General features: G+C 36.3%; 1 protein-coding gene across 1 annotated transcript; it reads right to left on the bottom strand.

Moving 5' to 3' along the window:
- Nucleotides 1-444: 444 nt before the first annotated feature.
- LRTM1 (leucine-rich repeats and transmembrane domains 1) lies at nt 445-4461 on the bottom strand (the record flags this gene model as incomplete). The annotated part of the gene is made up of 2 exons (XM_009576416.1): nt 445-878; nt 3865-4461. Coding segments are annotated over 2 exons (1031 nt in total), but the record flags the coding sequence as incomplete, so codon positions are not given.
- Between the last annotated feature and the right edge of the window lie 8207 nt (nt 4462-12668).

Genomic DNA, 12668 nt, shown 5'->3' with positions numbered 1-12668 from the left:
CTGTATACATACCAGGTATTCTAAGATCTTAAAATATAGTCAGTCATTTGTAGCTATTTTGTATTTTTCTTTGCAGAAAGCTCACTCATGTCGGCTACTGGCTGTAGCTGCACCATCACTCATAGGCTGTACTAATATTACATCAAGAGCTAGTAATGGAAAGTGGAATACTTTAAGGTGGCTACATCAAGATTTCATTATCTCACTCAGCCTTAAATAATGGCTTCAGAATAGACATACACAAAATATAAATAAACTTACATTCTTCTACATAAAGTCTTAATATATATTCCAAAGAATATATATATTTACATTTTTTAAAATTATGTGAAAAAGCAAAAAAAAAAAAAAGTAGTAATTACTATTAAATCAATCCTATTTAGATTCCAAGTTTTTCAACTGAAGTGAGGGCTTTATTTTCAAGAAACCAAAGACAGAAGTAACTCAAGCCAAGGAACTATCAAATGGCTCTTTTTCCTCGGGAGTCCCATGCTGTCTGACCGGGGCCAAATGTTCTCTGTGGTATTTAGCAGTAATTGCAGCATAGGCACAACCATAAACAGCAGCTGCCAACATCATTAGACACACAATTCCACAGACAACTCCAGTTATTACTACAGTGGCAATTGCATGACGCAAACTAACAGGCCTTGGCTTTGGTTTGGGTTCACAGTTTGAACGGCTGTTTTCCCCGTGTTCATTGTGATGGGCATGCTTCAGAGAACTTCTGTGCTCAACGCTATGGTGGTGAATGCTAGCCAGATGAACGTGAGCTGTCGCTAGAGGGCACGCCCCAAACAGCTCATAGGGAACTTTGAGGAGGTCCTTTCCCTTCCGAATGCCTGGTGTTGAGCAGATAATGCCGTCACTTATTCCTCCTGTAAAAAAACAGATTTATGGTCTTAAGATTTGGTCATTTCTGAACTATCTTAATGTAAAATTAACAGAAACCTGAGGTAAATTTATCATCAGCTTTGACTTTATACTTTTAAAGATTTCTAACTATATCTTTAAGATCTTTTTCCAGTTAGATCAATGGTGAGATTATTACACTTTAACACTCATATAAGACAGTATTTGCAAGAAGCAATTCATCAGGAATTAAGTTATCTATGATCTTATGGATGTAAAAGTGAAAAACAACAGTGGTATAAAAGTAAGAACTAAGTCACAGCTGAAAACAAAGAGGTATTGTTAACAGCAAATTCATTCCATTCAAATTCATACCATTACTTCTTTTTATAATAAGAAATGGAAACAATATACTTAATAAAGAGTTCCCACTCGATTGAAATATTCCATGAAATAGTCATTGTTCTGACATCATATGTTAACTGTAATGAAGCAAAGAGCAAGTTCAGTAAGTTTTATGTATACATGAGTAATTTTTTGAAGCAAGGTTTATGATAAGAAAATATAAGGAGATCTACAGGAGTTAAGATTAATCAATCTATTACCCTGCTCCAATGGTAAATTTCATGATTGCTTAGAGCCAGCTTCTGCTCTCTCCCAAAGGATGTTTTTAGTATAACAGGAAGTGAAGTAGGAAGCCCAAGTCCTGGTACATCATGCAGTTGTTCCTCAGCATGTAGAGGAACACATACCGAGCGTAGCCTTCAGGTTTCTAATTAGTCCATACACCACGGCTTTAGGGGTGTAGTGTGTCAAGGAGTCAACAAGGCCAAAACCAATGTTTACATATTTTTAAAAATTGACTAATCAAATTAGCTGAATTTTCTTCCTCTTCTCTATCCAAAATAATCCACCTTTCAGGTAAAACCAGGCATAGAAATTTTCATCCTGAAAAGACTTTGTCTGAGAAAGTAGTGAATACAGATGGACCTAAACTGACATCTGGAGACTACTACACAAATATTGATGGTATTCCAAGACAGATATGAACTTGTCTCTTGGTCTTTAATAGCCAAACCCAAAGCGTGGTTCCAGACACCTCCAATGTGTTAGTTTGAACGTGGGTATAGATAAAACTCCAAATTCTGCAACTGTGTTCCTACTATGGTTTTAAGTAACTAAATATGTGTGCTTGGAATACAAGACTGGAGTCCCACCTGAACTGAAGCATTCTCTAGAATTGTTTACGAGTATGCATCGAATGTCAATTGCCTGAGCTGGATTCAGCTAAAAATACTGAAATTAGAGTTATATTGGACACAACAGTCAATACTTTTAAATTCAGACAATGTTCCATCTCTAGCAATGTTTTGTTAGGACTTGCAAGAAATATCTGTAGAGCCACAGTACTATTTTATCATAAGTATACAATATAAGTAATGGGAAATATTAATGTGCAGCGTAACTAATTTTTCTTCATGGATTCACACAAGTAAGTTTAGGGAAATATAAACGTAGAAGAGAACACAGTATTTGGGCTTGGTTTAAAACTTGTTGCTAAAATGAATTTGTAACTTCCATATCACTTCATTAAAGTAATCTGTGCAATGTTCGGAAAGATGGAGGGGCATCACTGAATTTCTAAACAGCGTTGGTTTTTGAAATGAATTACAATACTTATGCTGCTGGCAGAATAATTAAGATCATCTGATATGTTTATCTTGGATCATTATATTCTTTTGCACAGAGAAATCAGAACCGCTGCTGAAATTTGTTGAAGGGAATGATTCCAGCATAATACAACTAAAGCCCTGGGTTAAGGTAGTATTTTACCAATCCAAAATATTAAGATTTTAACCCTGAGAGGACTTTAGCCTTTTGTCTTTTCTAAAAGGTTGCTTCTGGCAGTGGCTTTACCTCACCCAGAGACTATTCCTATATTAATTGTGTCCCTGCATAGCCAGTACGGTTTTCCAGCTGGCCTGTAAAGTTCTGATGCCTGAAAATGGCAGTCCATTCAATCACAGGCAATGTGGACCATCTTCACATGTGCCTGTGTTGCAACATGCTCTATGTCACTTCCATATACAGGTAGGTAACTAGTAGTTTGATCACATGCAAGCATCAAAGCCTGATTTAGACAAAAGCAAATTGCCCTGCTGTTCTGAATTCTCAGAGTCTGAACATACCTCCTGGGAGAAAGAAATTAATTTCTTTTAGTACTTAATTTCTTTAGAATTAAATCATATTCTCTTTTCTACAGCATAACTCATGAATATATTTAAAAGCAGGTGTGACCAAAATACGAGGCTACTTTTATTTATAAAATTCAGTCTTCCCCATGTGATGGCATTACACATTTCTGTCAGGAAATTGTCAATGAATTTAGTACCTCTTCTGGTTAGCAACAAATTAGGAAGCAATACTGGGCAGGAGTAAACTTGTCCAAGGTGTAATATACATTTTTAGGTAAAGTATTCTTAAAGTATTGAAGAGCTACTAAGTGATAATTTATAGAGGAATTAGAATCCTGAGTTCTCTAAAGTTAAATTTTTATTGATATCTGTCTTGATATTTACCTTCATGCATCAGGTAAAAAGCTTTTAAACAGTAAGTTGCTTTCTAGCAAAAATATATTAGTAGAATTAAAGCAAGTGTATATGCACAAGTATACTTGTTATATATATGTGTGTGTATATATATATGGATATATATGCATATACACACTACACATATGTATTTCCAGAATGTATCTGTACATACTATATGATTGTGTGTGTATACTTTCTCTCTTTCTCTTTGTGCTAATATGAAGTTCCTCTATGATTCTAGTTTGCCACTTCTATTTATGAAAGCACCTATATTCTAACCTATGCATAAGAATATATTTTAGTGTGCTTATTTGAGGGGATGATCTAAGGTGTGGGGTAAATTTTTAAGCCATAGTAGTGAAGGTCAGATGCTGGTTAAGTGTTCTCATGTGCGTTGTATGTAATGAGAAGAATTCCTTACCTCTGTATAAAAAGCTCTCCAGCCACAGTTTCAGACCAAAGACATTACAATTACATTGCCAGGGATTATCTTTGAAAAGAACCACTTTCAGGTTTGGAAGTGACTCCAGCAGAACTCTTTCCATTTTCTGAAGTTTGTTATGCTTCACAGACAGCAACGTTATATTCCCTGTGCTGTTTCCAAAAGTCTCAGGCAAACGTATAATGCTGTTGGATGACAAGTCCAGTTCTTTTAGGTGTGGGAGGAAACTGAAAGTCTTGTTTTCTATAAAATGAATCAAATTTCTGGTTAGGTTTAGAACCTGTAGATACCGTAATTTTTGGAAAGCACCTGGTGCCAAACTCGAGAGAGAATTATTAGACAAGTCTAAGATTTTGAGCAAGGGTGTTCCAGTGAATGCATTTTGGTTGATTCTCCAAATACGGTTATTCTGCAACTGTAGTATCTGAATTTCAGGAGGTAAACGGGCGGGAATTTCAGTAAATCCTCTATTCTTGCAGTCTGCAGTCTTTGAAGCTGTATAGCATAGGCATTTGTCGGGACATCCATGAGCTGCATATATTAACAAGAAGACACTCAAAACCAAAAGCCAATTACCTGTATCACAAGTGAAAGAAGATTTCAAATTAGTTTAAAATGTTTGTCTTTTGGCAATATACAAGTCATTAACATGGGCAAAGGATATATAGCCCCATAATAAACATTAATGTAGATAGCATAAAACCAGTTATTTTCTTTTACAATACATTAGTAAATTACGGATAGTATTGAAGTACTTTTATAATGCAGAATTAATTTAGTGCTTCCATGGTCTTAAAATGAAGTACTTCCCATGGCTTTATCTTAAGTACAAATGGTTTTCAGCTTTTTTTTTAGCAGTGATGTTTGAAAGGAATGAGACACAGTTTCTAAAATTATCAAACTGGAATGTTTTTCTTTCAGTGGTAGTAACAACTTTGAGCCATCTTGTGTCAGAAGAATTGCAAGTAGAACTTTTCTTTTTCTGTGTTTTTACTAATTGTACTACCTAAAAAGAATTAAGTTAATGTGCCGTCAAAAGAATAACGAGCTTCAAAGACATTGCTATAAAAACAGTTAACAGTACTTTTTCAGCAATCCAGATTCTGTAAGTTTGTTCTTTAAAATATCTATGTTTATACTTACTGCTTTAATTCTCTTATCTCAATGCCAGCTGTACTTCCCATAGATAAAAGTTTCTACACAATCAGCAAACATTTGTCAAGAAGCTGTTAAAAAGATAAATGAGTTGACAGGAGTACTTAGTAATATTTAGTATTTATAATTATCTTCTGCTCCATGATGTTCAGGTCAGTTTTAACTGAAAAAGTAATAGTTTTTACCTTTCATATCTTACTAATGATATTACTTTGAAAACAAGGTGCCACTTAAAGCTATGTTCATATGCACAGCATGAAATAAAAAAAAAATTATCAGATGATGTTGAATAATTAGATTTTCTTTGTCCAATCCTTTTGTAGCATTGTTTTTGAGATGCCTCAAATTATTTTTACTATTTAGTATTTCAAAATGAAAAACATTTTGGTTAGTTACTTCTTGAAACCTTTGGAAATTGAAGGACATACTGCTTATTGACTTACAGAGATCAAACATTAATTAGTAAAAGGGAATACCTGCAATACTGAATACTACATTGTAGAATTCACTTGAAAGAATTCAGCATTCTTGCAAGCAAGGTAAGCAATACTTTCAGTTCATCACATTGTTCTGCAACAGTTGGCTTCAGAAACAGAGACACAGCTTCCAATATAGAGTTAAAATAAACACTGCTTGGCAAGGAAATGCTCAGAGAACAGAAAAATTTCATTATTAATCTGAATGCTTCAGTATCTCACCTTTCATTCTGCTTTCCTTGTTCTTCACCTTGCAGAAGATCCAGTCCAGTTTTCTGATGTAGAACAGTAACACTTTGTTCTGATTCCCACTTCAAATCTGTAATGTGCTCATCCAGTTTCCTTTCTGTGGTTTTTTTTTTTTTCCCAATGGTATCTGTGGCCTGTATAGAAGTGCAACTATTTCTTGTGAGTTACTCCATCAGCCTTTGATTTTTTTTCTTTATCACAAACTTCCCCCCGCCCCTGTCCATTTATGACTCCCAGAGACTTACTCTGCCTCTTAATCAGTCAACAGGCCACGCAAAGAGTGTCTGTCAACTCTAACTGGACAGCTGTAACATACAAATAATGACCTGATAGCCTTGCCTGTTCGATTTATTTAATCTGCCTCAAATGCAAGGCATGAAAGTAAAGCTGCCTTTTTAAATCCAGTATAATTTCTGAATTCTGGTGGATTATTAGCTATGCTGTGTCAATTTTGCAAGATCAGATGACTCTGAATGTAGATTCTGATTATCCTGGGCTGTGGCTGGAGGCAGTGGAGTGTATAATATCACTACGAATGGGCCTGTGGGTTGATGACATGGTTTTGACAGTGCACTTGTTTGCTCTTCTAAGCTTATTCATTTGACATCCATTAGTTGTGCTGACAGGATTTTCTTGCATGGGAACGCAGGACTGGTGGCTCCTTCCATAAAAATGGCATACATACTGTTATGCTCACCAAGAATACTGAACAAATTTATTTATTTTCAAAGATACTGGAAAGAAATGGCAGATGATACTAAAATTGTACTTCCTGTGTGTTTGTATGGTGCCTTGACTTGTCTCTGTTACTTCTTCAGTATAACTCATTCATATTGTACCATCTACAACAATAAAAGGATTAATGACTTGTGACTATGAAGGAACTCAGAGGTGTTTAAAGGAATGAGAGATCAGGTACATAATAGAGTCTTTCAAGGCCAGATGATCACTCCATCTGTTAGCTGTCCTATGGAGAGAGAAGTTGTGCAATCAAAAGCTTTCAGACCTATTCTTACATGTAACATAGCTTTCTTGGGTTCAAATTCTGCTTTTAGGTGCTTTTGAAAAGATCACACAAAGCTCACTTTCTAGGGCAAAATTTATGTGCTATAGGCAATGATAAGGAAGGAATCACAGAAAAGTGAGATCATCAGGTCCAAACTGCTGTTGAAAGCAGGGTCTTACAAGAGGTTATCCAGGGTCCTGTCAAGCTGAGACTTGGATATTTCCAGCAAGGGAGATTCCATCACTTCTCTGGGCAGCCTACTCCAATGTGTAACTGTTCTCAGTGTTAATCATTTTGTCTTGCATCCAGACAGAGTTTTCCTAGAAGCAATTTGTGTCCATCACCTCTTGTCCTGTCACCATGCATCCTTGTGAAGAAAGTAACCCCATCTTCTCCATAGCTACCTTTTGGTTACTGAAAGTCTATGTTTAGATCTCTGCCACCCTCACCCCCAGGTGAGTGCTGTAACTGTTATTGTACGCTTTGCTGAACTGTTTGTGACACCAGTCAAGATACCCAAAGGAACAGTGAATGCTGCTGCGCAGTGAAGGAGAACGTAGAACAACTGACATCCTGTAAAGTAAACATGACTGTTCGTTTTGAGGATACTGAGATTATTTCTACAAATGGCAGACCGTACTGTCCTTGACACTCTTGATGCATGACACATCATCCTGATACAGGATGACAGTCTGCGATTTAGTCTAGAAGAATACTGTATATGTAAATTACCTGGTACCATAATCATACTAAATAACTCCAACTTTATAAAGGGAGAGTGAGATAAGCTTAAAGATCAGCTGTAATGTACTTTAAATGAACGTCAGGTTAAAGCGAAAAGCTTCTTTAACCTTTGTTGCACAAATTTCCTTTCGCAACCCATGTATGTGCACACATACACAAACATATAAACAGACCTATCTTAAATAGTACCAGTGAAAAACAGACCTATCTTAAATAGTACCAGTGAATCATTTTAATGAAGACAGAACTAAATGTAAAAAGGGCTATTATAAAATAGCATCGTCCTTAGAAGTTGTAGCCTTGCTAGCTGCAGGTACTCTGCTTTGCTCTTTCAAAGAATAAATTTAGGTCAGGTACTTGTTGCTTGAGATGACATTCCTCTGTCCTTGCAATAAATCATCCCTTGTATCAATGATAGCCCTTTTCATGACTTTTGATTATATTGCAGGAGGTACTAGCTACTATGTTACCTTTTCATGACTTTTGATTATATTGCAGGATATATTGTTATATCAATAACATAGCTACTATGTTATTGATTTCTGGTATAATAAGACTTTTTCACACTTTTAAATTCTCTTTGGTATCTAAAATTTTATTTTGGTTCATGAATTCAAAGGGTTTCTTTTTTAAGTTGTTTTTCCTTCTTAACTAATGCTTGCTGACCAGGTGGGCTTACAAGCTCCCACAGCAGTTTGTGTCATTTAACAGAGGGCTTAAAGAATGTCTCTTAACGGCCTCTCTTATTTTAGGTAAGTCCTTGCTACTATAACTGTATTATTTTTAGCACGCGCCATATTAAAGAGATGTTCGTAGGACAAGGTCACTGAAAGTTAAGCGCTTTGGGAGGTTCAGTTCCAACAATAATGCAGAGGTTGTTTTATGTACTCTGAATTGTGGTATGAGAAGTTACTACTTCTTTTTTAAATCTTCATGCCGAGTTCAGATTTGGAAACATATGATTAAATCTGTCGATTTTCTTTTCCTGTAGATGTGGCTATTTTTTCCTTATATTGAGAACTCTGAATGCACATGTTTTGTAAACAGAAGTTTCCCCAACCTATAATCCATGTCCTATTCCCATTTATTAGTAATAATACTTTGGTTATGACAGAGAAGTCTGATGTGGTGAAAATTATAGTTGTGACACAGGTAGAGATTTGCCAGAAACAGAATAACCATGAATTCTACTCTACTTCTGGCCTTTTGAACAACCAGCAGGATTCTTTTCAGTTTGTCTGATGTGGTGCAGCAACTGTGTTATTGTGACTGCTTAAATTAACTTGTGCCTTGTTGTAACAAGATATGTTTCCCATTGCAAGTAGCAAGACAGCCCAAGGAACTAATACCCTATCCCTGTTGACTGGTGGGGGCAGTTCAGTGTTTGCTTTGCCAGCAAACACTGTGTTGCAGCAGTTACTGCCATCTGCTTTAAAGGAGTAGTATGTGTAAGAATCATCTCTTTTACAGAAGAATATTATGTTAATTAAACTCTAGCAGAAAGGAAACAATTTAAATATTTCAAATATTTAAAAGCTACAGCATTTGGATTCCACTGCATTGTATATCGAGTCCAGGCAGACATGATTATATAAAAAAATGTTCCTAAGACCACAGCAGACAATTCCTATATAGTCTCTTTATTAGATTTATTCTCCTTATGCTTTTCAGTGGGAAGGTATTAAAACTGCAACACTTACAGGGAAATGACATGTGCTTTCTCCTTATTAATATGTGTCTCCGGATTGGTAAAACAGCTAAGCTCTTGCTGAAGACCCCAAATGCAACTCTGGGCAATGCAGACTCCTCTTCATTTTGGTTCAGGACAAAAAAAAAAAAAAATATTTGTAAGTGAAACAGTCCATACCTCTGTTGTTAAAAGTCTCCCCCTTTAACTGGCACTTAAAAAAATACAGTACTGCATCTTGGAGAAAGATCTTATCTTTTCCCAGCTATGCGTCAGAATGCTGTGCAAACAAAGATGACAAGACGTAATGCTTTTCTTTCTACAAAGGCAGTCCTTGTACTCTAAGAGCTCAGGACCCTCTCAACTTCTGCCTGGCAGGGTACTAGGTTTTCAAATGTTGACAAAAATTAGAGGAAGGTCCTCGATCTTACTTCTACCTACCTTTCACAAGAGAAGTACAAGCCAATGGATCAAACCAAATTTGGCCTGAGGAAGATTTATACCTTAAAAAGCTGGCCATATTTTCCAGAAGAGGTGGGTGCGTGGATTTCTTGTCATCATCCCCTAGGATAAGGGGAGAGTAATACCAACGAGAGTTTAATAACATCGAATCTTGGTTACCACACAGCATAAGGAGACACCATGATGTCTAAAAAGTTGTTTGTGTCTGTCCCTGGCAGTTGTTATGAATTGTTCAGTGGTATCCCTTTAAAGGTGAGAAACAATATTTTATAACTCTGTAAATGGGGAAACAGATAAGCAGTTGTGATTTTGTATTTTGGATCACTGACTTTGAGAGGAAGAGCCCAGTTTTCTTCTTTTCAGTGGCTTGTTTTGCCTTACTTAGATACATCTGGTACTTGTTTATACAATGCATAATTAATCTATGAAATGCATTGTTGGAAGTTATCCTTGGGCCAAAAGATTAGTAGGATTCATATATAATCTGGAGCCATAGTTACCTCATGGGGCAAAAAATCATTTAGAAGGGATATAAAATTTCACTCTTAAGGGCTTTAATCAACCACTAATGACAGGAGTTATGGAGAAAAACCTTTCCCTGTGGGCATGGGGTTTTTTTCCATAATTATTATTTATGGGAATTTTTACACCTTCCTCTGACACCTCTAGAAGAGGCCAGTGTATGAGATGTAATAGTGGACTAGATGAACTGGAACATACTGCATTCCAGGCGGAAATTTGCAGTGGGGGAAGGGATAGCTGGGCAAACTTGCAGCCTGCTAGTTGCAGCAAGCTGCAAACTGGTGAGGTGTGCGCTGCTGTGTCAGGTGATATCATTGAGGCTGCCCATCTGAGCACCTTCTCAGGTTAGGTCAGAACTCTGTTCATCTCCAGACCACTCTTCCAGTTTGGACTGGAAAATTCTTTTAACATTCATATCTAGGTCTTTTCTGGTAATCTATAGACAACTGTTTGGGTTAGTCCTTTGCATTTTTTTTCGGTTTTTTTTCTCCACTAAAGTTATGCAAGACTTTCAATCCATTGGGTAGATCAGTCAGCAATTTGTTGTGATATCATAACTCTAATATAATGTAGTTAGGAGTTGGTTGGCTTGTACTCCTTTTCCTGTAACTAAATGAGCAGAAATATATGAAGGTGAGAAGGGGTTACTTGGAAAATGCTCAAGCACCAGCCTTATGGTATGCTTTGGTAGGTAGAAAATTTACTAGAAGGGATGCAAGGCCTTCAGAATGAGGAGAAGCACAGGGAATAGAGATGCTGGGCTTCTTTACCTTAATTGCAAGTTAGATGAAGTTGCAGCAAGGGGCAGATTGTGCGTCAGGAGAATATTTGTTCCATCGTAAATAGCAACGGGGCAGGGCGAGGGGTGCAGATTCAATTTTCAATCGTTTCCTGACTAATGACAACCAGCTGTTATACATGGTGAGCATTGATAGATAAAATGTATCTCCAATATGAGTAGAGTTAATTAATGAATTCATTTTGCTGTTATTGTAAATTGAAAAATATATTGCTTGATATAAAGCTAACAGAAACGAAAGGAATAAAAACAAGAGCTAGAAAAATACATGTAAAAATAAGGATATATGTACATTTTGTTTTATCTCAACATTTTAGATGCTTTTTGTCCTCTCTTAAACATGTTAAAATTGAGATCACTCACTATCGTTATAGATAGCTTATTCATTCTACACTGAAGACAAAGTTCTTTTCTAAGCTTTTACTTATTTTTTTTGTTTTCTTGTTTTTATATTTAGGAGGAATTTCTGTCCGTGGTCATAGCTCTCCCTGGACTCAAACAAAATATAAATTTCCTGTGCATTCTGAATGGTTGATTTACTAGGCCGGTTCTTGTAAGAATTGGAAGGATTTTTCTTGAACAACTTCCTGTAAAAAGGGTTTGAAATGTTCTCAGTGTATGAAGAAAGATTGTAAAGTGCAGTAAATGTTTCTTAAACTGCGGCTCACCAATTGTGCTACAAAATAGAACTCGTACTTCATTAATTCCTTTTGTGCTTTTAAGGCAAATCGTAGTAGCTAAGTAAAGCTCATTGTTAAATGTTGGGAACTCCTATATTTACGGACTCAAAAGGACTCTCTTTCTCTTTGCCCTAGTAGTCACTTGAACATGAGAACTTGCAGAAGCAGGGATGACATTTGCTGCAGTAAAAAGTCAAATAATTAAGCTTCTGTAATTCTTGCAACACTTTGGAAATAGCCACGGGAATTTTTTTCATTAATTTAAGCAAGGTACTAAATAGCCTGACATTAAAATTATGCAGCTGATAAAAGTTAAATACATAATTTTCGTGGATTTAAACATCAGCATATACTTAAGTATTATATCGGATCAGGACCGTAGCTTTGGATTCAAGCTTTGATGTAGTATTTCCCTTTGATGAGTTTCTCTACAAGAGAAAAGCTTGAAGCCTGTAACTCCTGAAAGAATCTTAATTGTCTTGCAGCAGGTAAAGTATGATGTACCATCTGCCAGCTACATTCTAACGTGCGTGATACCAGTCTATAACCCTTTTCAATACTGGTATGTAGCAGTTGTAACTAGCAGGCCTCTGAATATGATAGATGAATAGAACCTGGAACGTCAGTGTTCATTGCTTATGGGACCATTTTGCAAGTGGAGTAAGGATATTGTAAACTTTTGCCATATGACTCCCAGGAACAAGAATGAGCCAGATACCTATACTTGCTGCTGATGTTTTTCATTTCAATAGCAGATAAGTTTTACAAGGCAGTACACAGTTTGCTGCTTTTCTTGTTTCTTTGTTCTGTCTGGATTTCTGTGTCATCCCTACAGCTTTAACTGCTACAGCAGCAGGCACCAAACGTCCTCTGTATACGACAACATCCTAGAGGTCACATGGTATGCTGTTATCCTTTTTTTTTTTTCCCCCTCTCCTATTTTTAACCTGTAAGCAGGTTTTAAACACCAAGTGTGTTTTTAAAATCCCTTTTTCTCCACAGA

The sequence above is a fragment of the Fulmarus glacialis genome, unplaced genomic scaffold, assembly GCF_000690835.1.
Source record: "Fulmarus glacialis isolate BGI_N327 unplaced genomic scaffold, ASM69083v1 scaffold42074, whole genome shotgun sequence".
In the NCBI taxonomy this organism is placed as follows: Eukaryota; Metazoa; Chordata; class Aves; order Procellariiformes; family Procellariidae; genus Fulmarus; species Fulmarus glacialis.
The sequence above is the reverse complement of the archived record's forward strand: the minus strand, read 5'-3'. Positions and strand labels throughout refer to the sequence as shown.